At 36.3% G+C, this 23,421-nt stretch overlaps 1 protein-coding gene across 2 annotated transcripts in view; it reads left to right on the forward strand.

The window, feature by feature from the left end:
* PIGK (phosphatidylinositol glycan anchor biosynthesis class K) overlaps positions 1–23,421 on the forward strand; it is a 134,244-nt gene that overhangs the window by 25,683 nt on the left and 85,140 nt on the right. For both annotated transcript variants that reach the window (XM_020878831.2, XM_070467899.1), the window contains 5 exons: positions 5,567–5,702; positions 7,401–7,512; positions 9,376–9,472; positions 13,083–13,200; positions 13,399–13,509. In XM_020878831.2, the coding sequence (XP_020734490.2) occupies positions 5,567–5,702; positions 7,401–7,512; positions 9,376–9,472; positions 13,083–13,200; positions 13,399–13,509 (574 nt within the window). The remainder of the gene's footprint in view (positions 1–5,566; positions 5,703–7,400; positions 7,513–9,375; positions 9,473–13,082; positions 13,201–13,398; positions 13,510–23,421) is intronic.

Below are 23,421 nucleotides of genomic sequence, written 5' to 3' on the forward strand. Positions count from 1 at the left end.
GGTGTAACTCTTCACCATCAGTGTAGTGTGTCTATATTTTATCCTTTGTAAAAAAGATTAAAAAAAACTCGATAAAAGTGATAACTTCAAAAGAAACATAGCCATCCAAGTCTTCTTAATGAATAACTAAACTTATTTCTTAAGAATATCTTTCTTAATGCCCAGAGAAAATAAGAGGACCTTGTTATTTACTTGCTATTTGTGAAGAGATGTGTACCAGAGAAGGCTTATTAATGATGCTTGCAAATATTTTTTCTGGCAAAATGTGCAATCTAGGCATTGTGGTTAAGTCTTAGGAAACTGTTTATAGCATTCTACTGAAGTTACATATAGACTTTTAAAGAAAGGAAAGCAACACTTATGAGCAGAAACTCAGACTTAAGAGAGCATTGAAGATCTCCTATGATCCTCAAATCTCCAGCTGCTGTAATTTTGGCTACTGTCTAGAATAGGATGGTGATATTGAAGATAAGCTTAGTGTAGCTCTGGTTGCTAAAGATGCTCTAAGGAAGTATTATCTGATTAGTTATATGGCTATAGTATGTATAGCAATTTTCAGTGAATTGTTTAATAATACTTTTTACCAATACAGTAATCTATTTAAATTTCATTTAGTGAAAAATTTTTATTATGGTACTACCAGCCTGTTACAAATGAGAAGGTATGCTTTTTGAAGCTTTGTACTCTAATTGTCTAGAGCAGTGAAAAATTTTTTATCTCTGTGAAATTTATTTTTGTACCCATTGGTTACTGCTTTCTGACTGGGCCAAGGATGAATTTCGGAGGGGAGGGTAAAGAGTGGCTGAGCAGCCCTGATGCCGGGCTTGCCTGTTCCTTCCGTGTTGTTGTTTATCGCTGAGTTGTGTCCCGCTCTTCCGCGACCCCCCGGACTGCAGCCTGCCAGGCTTCTCTGTCCGTGGGATTTCCCAGGCAAGAATACTGGAGTGGGTAGCCATTTCCTTCTCCACGGAATCTGCTGACCTACGGATCAAACCCACGTCTCCTGCATTGGGAGGCAGATTCTTTACCACCAAGCCACCAGAGAAGCCCCCCTTTGATGTTAGGCACGTGTAATAATGGGAAAGTATTTGTTTTGGATTGTTTTCTTCTCACACATTTCTATAATTGGGTTTCATGTCTTTGGAGAGGTTTTAAAATTTTAGTTTTGTATTGATCTTTAAAATCTGTTTCAGCATGATCATGATTCTGTTAGATCAGACAACAAATAGTGGCAAGGGAAGAAAATGCAGTTTCTTTATTATTATTTTTTAATCTATAAAGGAAAGAAGTTATGCTTCACTAGTATTTATTATATATATTTGAAGTAGTGAATACATATGACTAACACATTAGTAGATACATATATGGGTGTGTCCTCTAATTTTTTTTTTTTTAACTGGCAAGGGGAAATGTGTGATTTAAACAGTATGGAAACTACTTATATAATTAAGCACTGTATTTGTTTCAAACTCAGTTTGAACTTTATACAATTTCAGTGCTTATCTTTTCTTTTGGTTTTATATTGAGAGAAGGCCATATTACCCTATGCTTGTGTGATGTAGGTTCTGCAGGACCTTAAGTAAGTGAGAGAATTGAGTCATAACACATGGTAGTATAGGATTTCCAGAGTGTAAGAATATCATATTCTTCTATCAATTGGATATATTTGAGGGATTTTTATCTTAATTTTAATAAGGTAACAAAAAGCAACTTGCTATCATTATTTATAGGAATGTAGTAGCATGTCTTCAATGTAGATTTTTTTTTTTGATCTTGATTCTAGCAGTGATCGTTTAACATATTCACAGTGAAGACTTAAATAACTGCTGTGATGCTAGCCTGATATTCAGTGAAGAAGACACTTTACGGAGACAACAAGTTAGATCTTATGATAATTGTTGTTCAAAGACTGTTGGCAAAGACTTAGTTAAATATCAGATCTGATTATTCTGAACAGTAAACAGAGCCTAGAAGTTATGAATTGCATTTTGTGCAAATACTTTTGTGAGCAGATGTTTTCTGTATCATCAAATTATATTGTTGTGTGGATGTCAAAATACAGAAAAAAATGAAATGTAGAACCAGGCCTGAAATTATCTCTTTCTCCTGTTAAATACATCAGCAGTCATTTGAAGTGAAGTGAGGTTGCTTAGCTGTGTCTTGACTCTTTGCAACCCCATGGACTGTAGCTTGCCAGGCTCCTCTGTCAAGGGATTTTCCAGGCAAGAATTCTTGAGTGGGTTGTCATTTCCGTCTCCAGGGGATCTTCCCGACCCAGGGATTGAACCCGGGTCTCCCGCACTGCAGGCAGACGCTTTACCGTCTGAGCCACCAGGGAAGCCAGCAGTCATTTAGTTTTAGCAAAATAATATCATCCTTCAAATAGTGTTCTTAGAGTATTATTAGTTTGGTAGATTTGTTAGAATCTAATTTATAATTTTGTGTTCATTTGTAGTTTTATAAACCTAAGAAAGCATATTAAAAATCAGAGAACGTCATTTTACAGACAAAGGTCCATGTCGTTAAAGCTTTGATTTTTCTAGTAGTCATGTATGGATGTGAAAGTTGGACCTTAAAGAAGGCTGAGAGCTGAAGAATTTATGCTTTTGAACTGTGATGCTGAAGAAGACTCTTGAGAGTCCCTTGGACTACAGGGAGATCAGAGCAGTCAATCCTCAAGGAAGTGAGCCCTGAATATAATGAATATTGGAAGGATTGATGCCGAAGCTGAAGCTCCAGTACTTTGGCCACCTGATGCAAAGAGCTGACTCATTGGGAAAGACCCTGATGCTGGGAAAGATTGAAGACAAAAGGAGAAGAGGATGGCAGAGGATAAGATGGTTGGATGGCATCACTGACTCAATGGACATGAATTTGAGCAAACTCTGGGAGATAGTGAAGGACAGGGAAGCCTGGTGTGTTGTAGTCCGTGAGGTTGCAGAGGTGTGACTTAGTGACTGACAATAATAACAACAAATAATTTTATAAGAAATATAAACCTAAGGAGTTTAGTTTCATTATATAGTTAAGTATCATATATATAAATGGAGGCTTCCCAGGTGGTGCTAGTGGTAAAGAACTCGCCTGCCAATGCAGGAGACATGAGAGATGCGGGTTCTGTCCCTGAGTTGGGAAGATCCCCTGGAGAAGGAAATGGCAACCCACTCCAGTATTCTTGCCTGGAGAACTCCATGGACAGAGGAGCCTGGTGGGCTACAGTCCATGGGGTTGCAAATAGTCAGATATGACTGAACGACTAACACTTCACTTTCATATATAAATGATTTGACACTTGGACCCAGTCAGGTTTTTTTTCCTCCAGACAAGAGTTCTGAACATTTCTTAACTTTTAGAAACAATGCATTAGAATATATGGTTGAATTTGTAAACTTTTGAAATGCAGTCTCTTTTCTTTTTTTTTTTCCATTTATTTTTATTAGTTGGAGGCTAATTACTTTACAACATTGTGCAGTCTCTTTTCTGTCCTGTTTTTCATATATTGTCTCCAGATACCATGATTTTTTATGATATATTGATTATGTTAACCAAAGGTTATATATAATACTTACATTGAAGCTCAAAATTATCTATCAGAAAAGTGTTGATTGAATTTATAATTTTATGCTGAAGTGATTACTTCTTTATGAAATTGACATTTAATTTCAAGGAATGAATTTAACCTTCAACCAAAAACATGGCCTAAAGGAATAATCTTATATTGAAATTTATAGGTCAGCTCATTTTTGTTTAATAGTAGTTGTATAACAAAAAAGGTATGATTGCTAATAACTTAATATAAATCATTTAAGTTATTAAAATGAGAAGATATATTTTCCATTTTAAGAGCAATAACTTTAACCATTTTGTGAGAATGAATCAGTAACAGCTGAAGATCTGATCTTTGAATGTGGCAGGGTTGGAACCCTTTCAAAATAGAAACTTAGCCAGTTTTTAAGAAAAATCACAATGTTTCAGTTCTGAACTTTAATGTATTTGGAACATATGTGGAGGAACATTTTCTTCTTGCTATCTCCTGCCAGACTAATTATGTATGCCATATTAATTTTTCCCTTATGTTTGGGAAGCTCAAGTATATGGTAGAATAAAGAATTGCCTGATTCATGTTCACTCGTTTTAGTGGTAAGATCAAGATGAGAAGCATTTAAGAGACACGTTGTAATTTTCTCTCAAAGAAAATTCACACAAAAAATGAAAATGTTTCATTCACTCAGTTAGTGTTTCTTGAATGTCTACTACATGCCAGGCTGTATTTCTAAGCCTGAGTGATACAGCAGTGAAGGACAGAAAAAGCCCCTGCCCTCAGAGAAGTGCTCATATTCTAACAGGGGTGGTGATGGGAAGATTGCAGATTTGTAAATGACCTGTATAAAAGAAAACATGTAGTGAGAACAGAGCACTTTAGCTAAGATTGGAATGATAGGAAGATTTGGGAGGAAAGAAGTCTAAATTTGGTCACTAGCCCCTGAATTGGAAAAGGCTTAGCATGTTCCTGAGTAGTGTGGAAGGAGCATAGTGCGCATGGCTGTTAGGGGTGAAGTTAGAGAGAGAGAGAGACAGAGATCACATTAAGCCTTGCAGACCATGTAAGGAGTTTCTGTTTTCCTCTGATTGTAATGGGGAGTCCTTGAAAGATTTTAAGTGAGAAAGTTTAATGATTTGACTTGTTTAAGGAAGGGCTCTCTGGTGGTTCTAAGGAGAAGGAACCACAGGAAGATGGGAGTGGAAGCAGGATGCCAGATGGGAGCTATTCCAGCATCTAGTCCAGCATCAGCTAGAGAGATGGTGGCTGATTTCAGGGGGATGGAGTGGAGCCAATGAAGAATGATTGCACTGGAGATGTGTTCCCTGTGGTACAGAGACTGCACTTGCTGATGGATTGTATGTTTTCATACTAAAGCATTTGCGATTCTGAAAAGTAAAATTTTTGGACTATCACAGTTTAAGTCTTGAGAGTGTCAGATATTACTAAAATTAAAAGCAATGTTTGGGGAGGACAGTGTAACTCTTTCATCTTAGCTTCCTTTTGCTACATGGCATAAAGTATACTGTGTTGGAAAAAAAATTGAGTTAGTAACTCCCAGTTCTGTGGATAAGTTCATGCCAGATTGTTCTGATTTCTTTTCTTTAAAACTTACACTACATAGGGACATATTAAAAATTTTTTTTTAATATAAGCACTTTTAAATGTGTGCTCAATAATTGTTTGGGGTTATTTTTAAAAAAGAATGAAAATAATTGCCACATGATATGAATAAAATATGGGCTTTGCAGGTGGTGCTAGTGATAAAGAACCCTCCTGCCAATACAGGAGACAGACATGGGTTCCATTCCTGGGTCGGGAAGATCGTCTGGAGGGGAGGGCATGGCAGCCCACTGCAGTATTCTTGCCTGGAGAATCCCAGGGACAGAGAAACCTGGAGGGCTACAGTCCATAGGGTCACAAAGAGTTGGACACTACTGAAGACTTAGCACGTATATAAAGTATATCTTTTTAACTTTTTGATTTTATCGAAATAGTATATTTACTAAAATTTTCTTTTCCTAGCCACATTGTTCTGATGCTTGCAGATGATATGGCATGCAACCCTAGAAATCCTAAACCAGCTACAGTGTATAGTCACAAGAATATGGAACTGAATGTGTATGGAGATGATGTAGAAGTGGATTATAGAAGTTATGAGGTAAAATATTTAATGTGGCAACATTTTTGAAATGTAGCTTTCACTTTTAAGTTCTAACAGAGTGGTAGAATAAAGTAATCTTATTCTTTTTCTTTAAACTTTGTATGGTTGTCACTGTAGCCTTGACAATCTGCAGTTTCTGGAATTCATATTAAGAAAACAATATATGAGTAAAAGTGTCACAGCATGAAAATTTCATATATGTATCTAGGATAGAACAACTCTGTCTTGGCTTCTGTATTATTTTATTGAGGTTTAGTGTATCAACTTCCTTTTATAGTAAGTATATTCTTTGTTTTTCATATTTGATCTAAAATTTCAAGTTTTATATTTTCAGTAAATGTATTACTTATGGAAATATTAAAATGACTGATACTACTTAAAGGTAACCACTTTTAATATGCCTCTAGTGTTTTTATGCACATATGATTAAAAATAAGTTAAAAAAAAAGACACTGTACTCTATTTTCTGCCTTTGAACTTTATTTAAAATTTAATAGTGTGTTTAGCATTTCAAGTCTTTCTTGATAAAGTCTTCCTTAGTAATCCTTCCCCATTCACTAAGCCTACCAAAAGTAAGACACAGTTTCCCATGTTCCCAGACCTGTTTTGAAGAAATTAATGTCTTTTCCCAGGCTGTAAGTTCCCTAAGGACATGTATCTTCTGTATCTTATACCTAGCGGGTTCTTACAGCCCTCTGAAGGCACTCAGAAATGTTTGTTCAGCACTTAAATGTGAATGTTGGACTTTTTCTTGTTCTTTTTTGGTCATTGTAAAATGTAGACCAAGTACTTCCCTTCTTTGTTAGCCAACTTCCCTTCTTTTGTTTCCCTGTTAAAAGAAACACCATTTTGGTGTCTTCTGAGAAAATGTAAACCAAACAACTTACACATACACTCACAGACACACACTCATAGACACTTACATACTCACCTAGGGAAGAGTTGAACAAGAAGGCTGGGTTGATTTTCTGCTTTTGAAATTTAGATCTGTGTAATATAACTTGAAATTAGCATTATACTTCCAAGAACTTAAATATCTTTCAAAGCATCCTGGAGATGCAGAAATTCCTGGTTGGAAGATCTGGCTTGCAGTGTTATGAATTTTTTTACATAATAAAGTTACCGCTAATGAAATTTAAGTAACAAAATGCATTAAAGAATTAAAGATGTATAATATCAGGGTTATTTATGGATCTATCCTTATGGTTTTATTTTTATGATTTGTTATGGACCTGTCTTTTGTTGTTGATCTAGAATTGACTAAGTAGGTATTTTTGACTGTAATTAATTGTAATTGACTGTATTAAGTGCAGTAGTTATAATATTGGTGAATTTGTTTATATTTCTATATTTTATATCTTCCCAAAGAACTGCCTGTGAAGACAGATTAATAATCTATTTTCAGTTTTTGGCAATACTTTGTATAGCATTTGAACTTTTAAAATTTATAATTAGCTTAGTTTTCCCCAAACTAGTTTTTTGTTGGTTTTTTGTATTTTGTAAAGAATGGAAACAAAGTTATTTTGAAGTGTATATTTAAATAAATATATTTTAATTGAATTATATTTCTAAGTTTTATTTTTAGTTTATGCTGAGTAATACATAGAGAAAGAAGAAGGAAAGTTTTTAAAAGTAGGAAAAACAATTGATAGGTTTACCCAAGTTCTATTTCATCTGATTTCTAATTTTTCTCAGGTAACTGTGGAGAATTTTTTACGGGTGTTAACTGGGAGGATTCCATCTAGCACGCCTCGGTCAAAACGTCTTCTTTCTGATGATCGGAGCAATATTCTTATTTATATGACAGGTAATTTTTCAATTTAGATATTTAATAATAGAATATGCTGACTCTTTTTCAAAAAGGCATTTGCATGGAAGGAAATTTAAATACCTTAAATTATTTTTGGCTAAAATAGTTTGTTATGAAGTTCTCTTTTCTCATAATGTATAACAACTTGAAGTGATATTTGAAAACAGTGTATTACTTATCAGCTGATGATAAAACAGGGGCAGAATGATTTCTAGATGTCATTCAGCAAGAGAGTGACTCTTACCTAGTGGTTTACTTTTCTTTATCATGGGGCATTTATTTATAACTTTAAAAATTCAGTCAATTTATAAACTTTATAAATTAACCCAGCAGAGTTAATGAAGTCAGGAAACTTCATTTTCGTCTACCTGACATGTATAAGAAATTTTCACTCTTCAGTGGCAAATAAGATGAAGTATAGTCTTGTAGCTTGGCTTTATTTGATGTACTAAGTGAAAGGTTTTATTTATATTTCCTCCCTCATTAGACACAACTCTATAGCAGGGCACTCACCACTCTGGTCAGACACTTACGTGCAGTGCACACCCATAAGTCATACGTGAGAGCCCTGAAAATCAGCACCAAAATCTTTCGGTTGTGAGAATGAAATGAATTAATGTACACAATGATTAAGAATATTGTGTGGTGTATAGTAAACCTCAATAAACAATACCTATTGCCATTTTTTATCATTATATCATCATAATTACAAGCCTTCCTATGACGTGGGCTGCCAGACTTTTTCTGAGTCTGTTGGTACTCTTTCAGGATAACTGCAGGTTTGGGAGAAGTTCCAGTGTTCAAGATTGAACTGGCAAACCACGGCCCATAGAAGGGCTGCCTGTTTACAAAATAAAGTTTTATTAAAACACAGTTGCATCTATTTGTTTTATATATTCTCAGAATATATAAATTTGTTTTGAACATTGTCAAAATACATGGCAGAGTCCAGTATTTGCAGCAGAGACCAAATGACTCACAAGCCTAAAACATGTACTACTTGGCTGTTTACAGAGAAAGTTTGCCAGTGGTGAGTGCCCTGCTATAGAGTTGTGTCTGATGAGGGAGGAAATATTTTTTATCCCACAAAGGCATATACTAACCACGGTTAAGCTCATAGGACTGCTTATATTCTGAAGGGGCACTAAGATAGGTTTTTCTACTTTGATAGACAGTGGGAAGTACCTTTTAAAATTTGCATAAAAGGCCTATATTGGCATGCTAATGATGGTCTTACTCATACATTTCTTACTTTACAGCTGAGGAAACTGGCATAGAAATGTTATTTGCCTAAGGTAACACAGTCATTAAGCCGTAAAGCTAACGTTTGTATCCAGACAGAGAGCATGGCTCTCTCATGCATTTTGAATGTCATGATCTTATGGTCAGCTCTCATAGTACAGTGGCTGATGGTTATAAAAACATAATTTTTTTAGGTGAAAACTGCATTTCCTAGAGTTACAACATTTCAAGTATACACTGTGAACAGTGCTTGCTTACTGAGGCACTAACTAGTGTCTTCAACTCCTTTCTCACCAAAAGTGTTTGCCTGGTATTTGAGAAATGTTTATCTATGGAAACTCATTTTTGACATAATAATGGAACCAGTGAAAAAGTATAAATATGCTTTTATAAAACTGAATGATAAGCTATTAAATATATATCTACTATATTTTACACAGTCTATCATTATTCTGTTTAATTGGTATAGTAGAAAAATTAAGTACTTTTAACCATAGAGTATATAGTAACAAGTGATATTAAAATATTGCCATGAATGAAGTGAATGTTAATATCTAGATGTTTGCAGTTTGCATTTTAAAAAAGTGTCTGTTTGATCTTTCTGACCCTTCCTATAAGGACATGGTGGAAATGGTTTCTTGAAATTTCAAGATTCTGAAGAAATTACCAACATAGAACTTGCAGATGCTTTTGAACAAATGTGGCAGAAAAGACGGTAATAAATGACTACTTTTCGTAAGATAAATTAGTACCCAATTTTTCCATGGTTAGTAGATTTACAAATCTTGTGAGATTTAAACTTATTTTTATGTTACTTCTTCTAACTTTAGATTTATGTTTGTTGTTTCTATTGAACTGAATTATATATATATATATATTTTTAGCAATTACTATAGCAGTAGTTTTATTATATTTTAGAGAAGTATGAACTGAATTTTTTTAAAGGAAAAATTTAGATTTCTTAAAGAGCATGGAAAAAGTTCACCTTTTAAGATCATCTCTCTTATTATTTCTCATCCTTTTTGAAGAAAATAAGATTCCTAATAACCAAGTGCCCCATTATTTAGGGGGATTGTGAACATACATTTATTTCTTATCTTGTATTTATTCTTACTTTTTGCACATTCTTGGACTCTTCATGTAATGACAACATATTATTTCTTCTTTGGGAAAAATGCTGAAATTAGTATTAGTATAAAATTTGTAGCAGCTCACATTAGCAATGATATATTATTAGTAATCTGTGGTAAGCACTCTTTTAGTTGAAAGTTGTTATGTGGACTTAAGTGAATTTAAATGAGCAGTTGAACATACAGATGGCTAATAAGCACGTGAAAAAAATCCTCATTATCACTAAATATTAGAGAAATGCAGATCAAAACTACAGTGAGATATCACCTCAACACCAGTCAAAATGGCCATCATCAAAAAATCTACAAACCATAAATGCTGAAGAGGATGTGGAGAAAAGGAAACCCTCTTGCACTGTTGGTGGGAACCCAAATGGTTACAGTCATTAGGGAGAACAGTATGGAGATTTCGTAAAAATTGGGAACAAAACTACCATTTGACCAATCCCACTACTGGGCATATACCTTGAGAAAACGACAATTCTAAATTCCTGGGTCGGGATTCCTGGGTCGGCAATATCTGTGGGAGAAGGGATAGGCTACCTACTCCAGTATTCTTGGGCTTCCCTTGTGGCTCAGCAAAGAAGCCGCCTGCAATGTGGGAGACCTGGGTTTAATCCCTGGGTTGGGAGATCCCCTGGAGAAGGGAAAGGCTACCCACTCCAGTATTCTGGCCTGGAGAATTCCATGGATTGTACAGTTCATGGGGTCACAAAGAGTCAGACATGACTGAGCGACTTTTACTTACCCCAGTGTTCATTGCAGCACTGTTTACAACAGCCAGGACATGGTAGCAACCTAAACATCCATCAATGAATGAATGGATAAAGAAGCTGTGGTACATATATATACAATGGAGTATTACTCAGTCATAAAAAGGAACAGACTTGAGTGAGTTCCAGTGAGGTGGATGAACTTAAAGCCTGTTGTACAGAGTGAAGTAAGTCAGAGAGAAAAAAGCAAATATTCTATGTTAGTACATATATATGGAATCTAGAAAAATGGTACCGATGAATGTATTTGTGGGACAGCAATAGAAATGCAGACATAGAGAATGGATTTGTGGACACAGCGGGGGAAGGAGAGGGTGGGACAAATTGAGAGAGTAGATTGAAGCATAAACACTACCATATGTAAAGTAGATAGCCAGTGGGAATTTGCTCTATGACACTGAGATCTCAACCAGGTGCTCTGTGACAACCTAGATGGGTAGGATGGGATGGGAGGTGGGAAGGAGGTTAAAAAGAGAGAGGACATTTGTATACCTATGGCTGATTCATGTCACTGTAAGGCAGAAACCAATACAACATTGTAAAGCAGTTGTCTTCCAATTAAGAATCAATTAAAAAAATAAAGTACCAGTTGAATTGCTTTTAACTTGGTTATGCTCAACAAATGCTTATGCTTTACCTTCTAAACATATGGCACAGAGGGGAATAGGATGCTTACTGTGCCTTCAAAGTGTTTAAAATCTGGTAGAAAACAGAAATATGTACACAGCTATGCTACAAATTAAATATTCTAAATACTGGATTATAAGCATAAGGAGAATGTATAGAAGTATTGAGACAGCTTTTGCTTGGTACTGATTTTATCTTATTCATAGCTATGTTTATTGAATGTATACTAGGCACTGGCACTGTGTTGCCATGTGTTGTTGTTCTGTTTAATTTTAATAACTCCATGAGGCAGATACGTTATGATTCTCATTCTTAAAAGTGTCTAAATTGAGCACAGTTTAAATAACTTGCCAAACTTTGCACAGCTCTTAAGTGCTCATGCTAGGATTCACATCCAAGTGGTCCTGTCCCCAAGCTTACTCTCTTAATTGTTTTATTGTACTGCCTCTCGTAACTTTAGATGGTCCTGATCCCCAGAAGTATCCACAGATTTTTGTCTCAAGACAAATGTGTCATATTTGTTTTACCTTCTATCATCTGCTTAGATATCATTCGTGCTTTCTTTCTGGGTGTAGTATTAGCTGTTTACCTAGATTCAGTATCTGAGAAAATATTATCTGCTTTCTATTTTCATCTTCATCAGCCAGGCAGCTCATTCTAAAATGTAGAGCTGATTATGTTGTTATTTCACTTTAAAAAAGGCTTTGATGGCTTCTTCAGATTTATAGCATAAGATCCAAACTTCACATGGGATACTTTACAGATTGGCCCTATCTTGGTGGCTCAGATGGTAAAGAATCTGCCTGCAATGCTGGAGACCCAGGTTCAATCCATGGGTCAGGAAGATCCCCTGGAGAAGGGAATGGCAACCCACTCCAGTATTCTTGTCTCAAAAATTCCATGGACAGAGGAGCCTGGCAGGCTCCAGTCTACTGGGTCACAGAGTCGGACACAATTGAGCAAGTAGCACACTACCTTTTTAAAACTAATTTCTCTCCATTTTACCAAATTAATTCTAAATCTGAACTGCATCATACTATTCCCTTACCCCAAACATTGATCGTTTTTATGTTTAGGTACCTTAACATAGGCTTTTTCCTCTGCTGGAATGTGCTGTTATTTCTTTGTTAAAGAACATTCATCTCTCACTGCTCCTGCCAGACACATCGCCTTTCTGTGACCTGCCTTTCCCTCTGTTTCTTTATCAGTGCCCTTGGAACGTTTGTGGCTTTGTTAGACTCTACGCGCGTGAGGGCAGGGACTGTACTGCCTCCCCAGCTTAGTGTCAGGCGTGCTGTAGGCCCTCAATAACATTTGTAATACTCATTATATTCTGATTCAGTTACATGTTTACGTGTCTGTCTTCTAGTTAGATTTTGAGATCTTTGAGTATGGTGACTGTCATATATATATGTGTGGGTGTGTGTATTTTTTTTTTTCCCTAAAACTAGCTCAGTTTCTAGGACTGTGTGAGTGCCAGAGAAGTGCTTTTTGTTTTGAACATTTTTTCGGACTCTGAGTTGTATGTCATAGATAAGGGAAGGGAAGAGAGTTTGGGCAGCCACTTTGTGGTACAACCACTGCATTCTGTTGACGTGGTTTCCCCAGATATGATTATACCTTTAAATTTTCTAGTATAGATATGTATTTGGAATTCTATTGAAAAATCTCAAATTTTTAGCTGCTGAAATGATTAAGATATGACTTAAATATCTTATGGAAGTATTATAAAATATTAATCAATGTATGATTAACAGCATGATTCATGTCAAAGATACTATCACTTTTCTTTCAGATACAATGAGCTACTATTTATTATTGATACTTGTCAAGGAGCATCCATGTATGAAAGATTTTATTCTCCTAACATAATGGCTTTAGCTAGTAGCCAAGTGGGAGAAGATTCACTTTCGGTAGGTACATTTTTTTTTTCCTGTTTGTAAATGGCATTGTTGGAATATGTAGCTATTTCTGAAAATTATAAATATATGTTATTTCATACTCTTAGACTTTATATCTTAGATGGAAATTTTGATTATATTTTAAATATTTTGTTTTAATGATCATATCTCTTACTAGACATGTATTTTTTTTCTTTTGCTTTTTCATAGCATCAACCTGATCCTGCAGTTGGAGTCCATCTTATGGATAGATACACATTTTATGTCTTAGAATTTTTGGAGGAAATTAATCCAGCTAGCCAAACTAATATGAATGACCTTGTAAGTGTTTGCTTGATTTGATTATAGCACGATAGCTGTGCTAACTTTCCTCATACTTTTAGGGTACTCTTCCTTATGCTGAATGATGCAAAAGCAGTTTCTAAGAGGGAATTTCTTTGTAATATTGGCCTGCCTCAAGAAACAAGAAAACTCTCAACCATCTAACTTTACATTTCAAAGGACTAGAAAAAGAAGAACAAAGCCCAAAGTTAGTAGAAGGAAAGAAATAATAAAGATCAGAGCAGAAATAAGTGAAATAACAGCTAAAAAGGCAATAGAAAAGATTTATGAAACTAAGAGCTGGTTCTTTGAAAAGATAAACAAATCAGCAAATCTTTAGCCAGACAGACTTATTAAGAAAAAAAGAGCCCAAATAAAATCAGAAAAGAAAGCAGTCAATATCACACAAATACAGATCATAAGAGAACATTATGAGTAGTTATATATATGCCAACAAATTAGACAGCCTAAAAGAAATGTATAAATTCCTAGAAACATGCAGTCTTCTAAGACTAAATCATGAGAAATTAGAAAATCCGAATAGACCAATTACTAGTAATGAAATTGAATTAGTATTCCACCCCCCTCCCCACCAAATGCCAGCAAACAGAAGTCCAGATCTAGGTGGCTTCACAGGTGATTCTGCCAAACATTTAAAGAAGTTTAATACCCATCCTTCTCAAATTATTCAAAATAACAAAAGCAAAATTGAAGAAGAAAGAACACTTCCAAAGTCACTTTATGAGGCCAGCATCACCCTGACACCAAAACAAAAGAATTGATACTACAAGAAAAGAAAATTACAACCCAATATCCCTGATGACTACAGATGCAAAAATCCTCAACAAAATACTAGTAAACCAAGTCCAACAATACTTTAAAAAGGATCATGCAGCATGATCAAGTGGGATTCATTCCAGGGATGCAAGGATGCTTTAACATTCACAAATCAATTATGTGATGCACTGCATTACCGAAATGACTGATAAAAATCATATGATCATTTCAGTAGATGCAGAAAAAGCATTTTACAGAATTCAGCATCCATTTATGATAAAAACTCTTAGCAAAGTGGGTGTAGAGAGAATATCCCTCAGTATAGTAAAGGCCATATATGACAGATCCGTAGCTAACATACTCAGTGATGAAAAGCTGAGAGAAAGCTTTTTCCTCTAAGATCAAGAACAAGACAAGATGCCCACTCTTCCTGCTTTTATTCAATATAGTATTGGAAGTCTTAGCCACAGAAATTAGACAAGGAAAGAAGTAAAAGGCATCCAAGTTGGAAAGAAGTAAAATTGTCACTAATTGCAGGTGATGTTTTATAGAAATCCTTGGAGTCTCCACTAAAATACCATTAGAACTAAAGTTGTAGAATAAAAAAATTTTGACATTCAGTAAAGTTGTAGGATTAATATACAAAGGTTGATTGAATTTCTACACACTAATGAACTATTAGAGAAATAATTAAAACAATCCCCCTTACAATTGCATCAAGAATTAAAAAATTGCAAAAAGAATTAAACACCTAAAGATAAATTTAGCCAAGGAAGTGAAAGACTTGTATTCTGAAAACTCTTAAATACTGATGAAAGAAATGGATGATGACACAATTAAGGAGAATAAATCCATGATTCTGATTTAGAAGAATTAATATTGTTAAAATGTTCCAAAATCCAAAGCAATCTACAGATTTCATGTAGTCCCTATCTATATACCAAAGGCTTTTTTTTTTTTTAAATAGAACTTGAATAACTAATCCTAAAATTTGTGTGGAATTGCAAAAGACCCCACCCTAGTAGCTAAAGTAACATTGAGAAAAAAGAGCAAAGTTGGACATGTACACTCCCTGAATCCAAAAAACTATGCTGCTAAACAATAGTAGTCAAAACAAGTGTGGTACTGGGAGCCCTCTTATAGTTGCTTGATGGGATGCTGTCTGCCCATGATGAATCATCTAATAAAGCCCAATACATTTTCAAATTTACTTCATTGAATTTTAGTTTTTAACAGGTGGTAGCAATGAGATTTGCAGTGAACTTCTAATGGCTTTCACGGACAGCGGGAAACACAGGCATCGTACCCTGTGAACTCTTTTGAGTTCGTTGTCTTTCTTGCTCTTTCTGGGGGCCATTGGTAAGTTCCTTTTGGTTGAGCTCCATACTTTGTATGTTTGAGCTGATGATCTAATTGGCTTTCCACAGGTCATTAGTCTCTTGATTCTGTCTCTAGATTCCATATTGGGAACTGTGTTGGTTTGATATCTATCTCCCCATCTGGAATCCTTTCCAGATTCCCTGCTGAGAACGACTTGTGACAGCTGCAGCTTTCCTTTTGCTTGGCATCAGTCTGCAGTCCCCATTCTTTGAGGTCTGCTGATTCAGACCTTTCTTCAGTCTCTATTTTCTTTTTTTAGTTACTGTGCATTTCTTTTAATGTGCACCTGAAGTAAAGGCCATTGTTCATGGCAATCTCAGAAGCCAAAAGGCTGCAAAGATTGGTGGCTACAGGTCAGACATTTTACAGTTTATAGAATGGTCATCACCTAACCCAGGGACACCCATGTTAGGATAAGTTGGTCACAGAATGGGTTAGACTGACATCTTGGTCACTTGCCAACCTCAAGAAAACTGTGCAACAAGATACACTGTGAAATACCCCATCATTCCCAACCCCACCACAAGTCCCTTTAGGTATTAGTTTGGCTCTGAGAAAACCAAAGGTCTGGCTAAAAGAAATATGATCCTTTATGTCCAAATAGTTGAGCACACTGTCTTCCAGCACACCTACTTATTTTATATTTAAGAGTTATGAATCCTGGAAGCTGCAATTATTTAGCAAAATGACAAAGCTTTACTAAAATCAACCTAGAATTATGTTAGGAAGAATGTCCTAACACAATAAGGTCACTTAATAAGTACCCTTAAAAACAAGGGTTCCCAAGTCAAAGAAACCAAATGGAATACCTGATTTAATTAGTAAGCAGAAGTCTCCAAAAACTTTCAGAATTTCAAAATAATTCACTAGAAGAGTCCTTGCAGAAGTCTAATGAAAAATTAAACCTAGAAAAGATATTTAACACAATGCCTCAGCCTCCCCGATTTCACCTTCTTGGGGGTTCACTATCAAAACTGGCCCAGAGATCAGTGTTTCAGTTGTGAACAACTGAGACACTGGAAAAGAAATTGTTTTTAAGGGCCTATGCAAGTTTTCCAACATCAACTAAAATGGCCCCATATGGGTCCCTCGAAAAGTTGGTGAAACAGGGATTTTTTGGGTAAAGTGCTAAATGATTTCCTTAAACATTTAGAGGAACTGAAAATACTGAACACCTAGTAAGAATTTATTTTGCCTTATACCTTAAGCTAGATATACCCAGAGGGAAACAGCCCAGCAACAGGTGGGTGGATGTCATTCCTTTTTGTGAGTCCCAAAACCTCTTCTGTTCATCTCAAAGTACTTGTAGATATTGGGACTTTGGAGACAGAATTGTTCTGCACTTAATCTGTGTCTTTGTGATACAGATTTCCTATTCCCATCTTCTTTGAGACTTAAGATCCATTCTTTGAAATGCAGTTGTTTCTCATTAAAAAAAAAAAAGGGGGGGGGGGAAATATTTGGAGATTGGGCAGATAACAAAATCTTAGATGTGTATTTCACTAATATTGATAACTATAAGATCTCTGCATCTGTGTGTATCAACATATTTATGTTGTAGATATGCATGTGTATGTGTAACCTCTGGATGGTACTGCAAAATTATTTGTAAAAGAGCTTTATTTAGTTTGACCTCAAGCTCATAAACATTGGGCATTCTGAAATTCTTAGAAATGTTAACAGAAACTAACTGAAATGCTTTTCAAAATTATGTGATCTAAGATATTTTTAGCGAATAAAAGTTAGTTTAAGGTTGTTGGTTAAAACAAACATCTCTTTAGAATTATCTAGGCTTGCAAGAAAAATAGCTGGTATGATGTATCCCTAAGTAATCTAAATAATTGTTAAGAGCAAGTAAGTAAATATGTTGTTTAATTGCTCTTTTGTGACTCCATGGACTGTAGCCCACCAGGCTGCTCTGTCCATGGGATTTCCCAGGCAAGAATACTGGAAAGGGTTGTCATTTCCTTCTCCAGGGGATCTTCCTGACCCAGGGATTGAACCCATGTGTCTTGCATTGGCAGGCGGATTCTATAGATAAACATAAGTAGGGTAAAAAGCTTTCAGTTGAGTTTTTCAAATTAGTTTTCCAAATCTTTTCAGTAAATTGAAACCTTAAAGTTTTGTCAAAATCAAGTTAAATGCTAGAAATGTAATGAATATCTATTATAGATCTCTCCAAATTAAAGAAAATACTGAACCGTTGAATTATTGAACATAGGTTTGGGTCTGTTTCTTTTTTTGGCCACGCTGCATAGCTTGTAAGCTGTGGAATCTTAGGTCCCCAGCCAGGGATTGAAACTGGGCCCACTGGGCTGACAGGGAAGTCCCCTTGTTTTCTTATTGTAGAAGAACTAAGATAAATTTGGGTTTATTTGTAAGGATGTACCTTGTGGCTATACCTTCCACAATCTCTACCTTCACAAGTGGGTGAGTGAGGCTCCCACTTCCTTGGGAAAATCATATGAACTTTAATGAAAAACTTGGAATTTCATGGAGTTATCACTGTCCCTATCACCCTTAATCCTCAGGTGAGGTTGCAGGAACTAATGGAAAAAAAAAAACTGGATTCAAGAGGAACAAGAATTAATAACATGAGACTAAATGAACTGATAAGGATTTTTATGACTCTGTTTATAAAGTATTGGGGGTTCTTTAATGTTTTTTTCCAGATTTAAAGAAATCTTTTCCCTTAAGCTGTCAACAACTTGGTAAGATATACCTTTGTGAACAAGGATGAAACATTTACTTTTTCTTCCTATCTGATCCCCCAAATTCAGAAACTCTCAGTGAATATTCTTATATTCATTCTCTTTGTAATAGGACACAATTAGAAACATTGACTGTATTAATCCGTTTTGTCTGGAATGTTTTGTATTTGAGAGAGATGTACATCAACTCAGATATGACCAGACAGCTTCAAGAAAACTGTTAGGAAAAATCAACCTGGTACTTTGCTTACAAAGTTCCAGTGATGCAATCTTAAAAAAGAACTTACATGGTCAATCATTATTCTTGTTGCACTTCTGTAAAAATCAGGCCAAGTTTAATACAGACAAATTAGTTTTACCGTGATTATCTTGGTTTAAAAAATGGGATAAACAGAGAGAGAAAAATTACATTTGTACCTTTATAGATAGTGGACTCTAATTGTCTTTCTGGTCTTGTTATGTACCTGTAAACTGATAGTGGATCCCAGATTCATTTAATTTCCTCAGATGACGATGACTCACCAAATTAACGTTTCCAGTTTCCTCTCACTGTTTTGATTTGAAATCACTAAGAACAAAGGCGGGCATCCCTGGTAGCTCAGCTGATAAAGAATCTACCTGCAATGCAGGAGACCCTGGTTCGATTCCTGGGTTGGGAAGTTGACCTGGAGAAGGGATAGGCTACCTACTCCAGTATTCTTGGGCTGCCCTGGTGGCTTAGTCGATAAAGAGTCTGCCTGCAATGCGGTAGATGTGGGTTCAGTCCCTGAGTTGGGAAGAGCCTCTGGAGGAGGGCATGGCAACGCATTCCAGTGTTCTGGCCTGGAGAAGCCCCATGGCCGGAGGAGCCTGGCTGGCTGCAGTCACAAAGAGTCGGACACATCTGAGAGACTAAGCGCGGCACAGCCGAGCACAGGAACAAAGGCAGCCTTTGAGCCCCTTCAGGAGGGACCTTACCAAGTGTTTCTGACCGCTGACACCGCTGCAAAACTAAGAGGTATTTAGCCCTGGGTACACATCTCACAGCCAAGGAGGAGTCTACCTGCCATCTGGTCCTGTCCAAATGCTGGAGACCTCCGAATCAACCTGACAAAAAAGAGAAATAACTCACATTGACATAGACTGCTTCTGCCCATGATGACAGATCGATACTTCATACTTTAACTGAAAGCTCTTCTTCCTTGCTTTCCCTTCTTTAGTCTGGCATTGACTTGGAAAGATAACTCTGTCATCCATATCTCCCAAGCCATTGCTTAGAGGGATAACCTCTGGTATTTAGAATAACTTTTTATTTTAGATTAGGAGAAAACATAACTGACCATTTGCTTGAATGGGCAAAAGCAACAGAACTTGCAAATGAATCCATTAACAGTGCCACCTAAGTGGAAGTAGTTTGTGCCCTGTTAGGATTTGTCTTGGTTTGTTGTGATGTTTATTTTCCTTGGGTCTATGAATGCCTAGATGACTGGTATATAAGCAGATAATACCTTTTAGTTTATCTAATTGTGCCCCTGTCTGTTCTGGAAAGGACCCACCAGGAGATATTTAGGATTTGAAATTGCTTCCTTTGGCAGGGCTAGTTTCCCCAATTAGGAGTAAATAAAAATGAGAATGATCAGAAGCCTCTCCGTAACTCTTGAAAGTGTTGCAGAACCCATTGTGAAAGCACTAGCTGCCTGGAAGGCTTTCTTAGGCTGTGGCTGTAGTTGTTCTTGATAATAGAATAGCCCTTGATTATCTTTTAGGTCAACCAGGAGGTGTCTGTGCTTTGGCTAGTATTACCTGCTATACCTGGATGGACACTTCTATGGAAGGTGAAACTCCATTACATAAGATCACTGAGCAAGCCAGTTGGCTTAAAAGGCTAACTCCTTCAGTGGGGTCTTTGGTTGGTTTGAGTATTGTGGACCATGACTCTGAACTGCATTCTAAGCATTGGGGATAATCCTGCTTATAATAATCAAAGTAATCCCCATGGCGGGTTGTATTTTCTCAGAAGCTTTAAATTCATATTCACAGCTGCTGACCACCAAGCAAATGATCTCCCTTACTGGAAGGTCAGAAATGGAATGAAGAAGTATGACCAACTTAAAATTTATGAACCTGGAACCAGCATCTCTGGTGTCATGGGAATTAAGCAAAAACATTGTGGTCTTTCTTTATCCCCCATCACCCCAGAGGCAGTTTGCATGATAAAACTCTTGCCTTTCTACTGCTCCTCCCCCCAAAAAGGAAGATATCTTGGCCTAAAAAGAATTTTTTTTCTTTTGCTAATAGCTACCTTGCCTTACCTTTCTTCCTATGAAAACCTATTTTGTACAACCCCTTGGAGAACCCTTTGAGTTGCTGGATGGGATGCTGCCTGACTCATGAATTGGCCTGATAGAGTCAATTAGATCTTCAAATTAAAAAAGTAATTAACAACAGTATGGTTCTGGCACAAAAACAGATATAGAAAATAATGAGATAGATAGTCCAGAAATAAACCCATGCTTGCTTATTTGTTAAATTAACTTACAGTGAGGGAAGTAAGAATACAGAATAGGGAAAAATACTGTCATGCACCTCGATGTTCATAGCAGCATTATTTACAATAGTCGAATATGGAAGCAACTGTAAGTCTCTACCAATAGATGAATGAGTAAAGATGTGGTATATATATATATATACAATGAAATATTACTCAGCCAAAGAAAATAATGAAATTCTGCCATTTGCAACAACATGGATGGACCTAGAGGGTATTATGCTTAGTGAAATAAGTGAGAGAAAAGAGATACTGTATGCCATCACTTATATGTGGAATCTAAAAAATAAAACAGAAATAGAGTCAGAGACAGAGATAACAGATGGTTGTCAGATGGGTGAGTTAAGGGGAGGCACGGTGAAATAGGTAAAGAGGATTAAGAAATATAAACTTCTAGTTATAAAGTAAATAAGTCATAGCAGTGTAATGTATAGCATAGGGAATATAGTCAATATTTTAATAATTTTGTGTGCTGACGGGTTGTAACTAGACTTCTCATGGTGACCATTTCATAATGTACAAAAATGGCAAATCACTATGTGGTGCATCTGAAACTAATGTAATTGTGTCAGTTATAATTCAGTTTTTTTAAAAAAGTGAAAGTATGTTTTTTGTTTGTTTTTTAGCAGCAAGGAAGAAAATATTTATTGTGTACTTAACAAAGCCCACCAGGTTGTTCACACAGGAATACCTTCAATATACCTAGAACTTTAATTTTATCTTTGTTTATTTTATCTTTTACTTTGTTTCTTCAGCCTTCCATCTTTTTTGTCCTTGTTAGACATTTCACTTTCTTAGCCTTCCCCTACCCATTTTTTCCTCTTTTACTTCTTAATTTATATTATGAACTTTTCTTATTTCCTATTATTGCTTTCCTGAATCTGGAAGGCACTGTGATGTTACACAAATTACTTAAGCTCTTTGAGCTTTAGTTTGAAGAGGAGATAATAATTTTTGTATGCCTCAAAGTTATTGGTAAACTTAAATGCGAATATCTGCAGGCCGCTTCGCACGGTTCTTGGAACACTGCGTGCCATAAATTAGAGTTGCTCTGCCCCTCCCCGTTCCTCTCCTGTCATGTTGGTGCCCATAGGCTTGTTGTCACAGGTGGGCAAGTGCTGTGGCCTCTGGGCCTTTGCTAGTGGGCTTGTAATGGTTTTCTTCAGATAGCCTGGGTTTCTGCCAAGCTGGGTTCTTTGCCTTACACATCTCTATAGCCGCTCCTTTATTAGAAGTGCTCTTATTTCCCATCTGTAATCTTCCTTTTTCTTTCAAAAAATAGCTTAATCCCACTCCCTCTTTTTTCTTATCCTCAGACACTTAGAAGTTTATTTTTTTCTGAATTAGAACCTGTTACCTTTTTTTCCTACCTTGTTATGTTTATTCATCTCTGACTAGACATGAAGAGAAGACCCAAGTCATATCAATCTTTGTATCCTCTATGAAAGGTAACCATATGACATATGTATAATGGGCACTTCTTATGCTTTGCTGAGTGAATGAACATGCATCTGGCATTGGGGTTAGCAGACATTTGATCCTGCCCAACATGTCCATAAGACATTTGGTCCATGGCAAAGGATCCTTGAAATTTGGCTTGTCCGAATGTCCATGAGCATATTTAGTTCATGCCAGATGGTTTTGGACAGGACCAAATATTGAGGACCTTTTGACATGGACCAAATGTCCTGTAGGGGTCCTTGGCAGTTCACTGGTGTGGAATATCAGGAATAAGATTGACCTAAAAATTATTGTGAGTTTTGTGTAGTGATGAAGTTGTAGTTTTCAGACTGTTCCTTGGAACACTAGGGTGTCTTGAGGTGCTTTGGGTTTATGGTTTTCATTATGGATAAATTAAGAAAGGTACCTGATTTTTAGAATAGTTTAGTTTCACAGCAGGAAGACAGGGGGATGGATAGTGAGGAGGCTGTGCTTCAGCTTCTTGCAGTCCAGAGCAGCTATTATTTTATCTTCTTTACATACTTGGCTATTATGTAGTATTTTATTGGAATTTAAAATTTGAATGAAGGGTCATGATTGCAAAATGTTTAAAAAATTGCTCTGGCAAAAGCATTCTACTGAGATGGATATAGATGCAGAAAAAAGCAGTTCTCTTGTCATAATGTTGCCTGTGAATTCTCAAACATTTCCCTGGTGGCTCAGATGGTAAAGAATCTGCCTGCAGTGCAGGAGACCTGGGTTCAGTCCTTAGGTTGGGAAGATCCCCTGGAGGAGGGAATGGTTACTCACTCCAGTATTCTTGCCTGGAGAATCCCATGGACAGAGGAGCTTGGTGAGCTCCAGTCCATGGGCTCTCAAAGAATTGGACATAACTAAGGGACTAACACTTTTGCTTTCAGACTTTGTAGCATATGATTTAAAAAAGGGAATGTTTGTTTTCCTCCCTGGCCAGCTTCCTGTTTTATCAATAACCTATTCTAATGTCTGTAAAGTTTTCTTAAAGTGTCAAGCAGTACAGTAGCAATGAAAGTTTAATCTTTAGAACTACAATCTTTA

This window comes from Odocoileus virginianus, chromosome 5 (assembly GCF_023699985.2).
Source record: "Odocoileus virginianus isolate 20LAN1187 ecotype Illinois chromosome 5, Ovbor_1.2, whole genome shotgun sequence".
Lineage (NCBI taxonomy): Eukaryota > Metazoa > Chordata > Mammalia > Artiodactyla > Cervidae > Odocoileus > Odocoileus virginianus.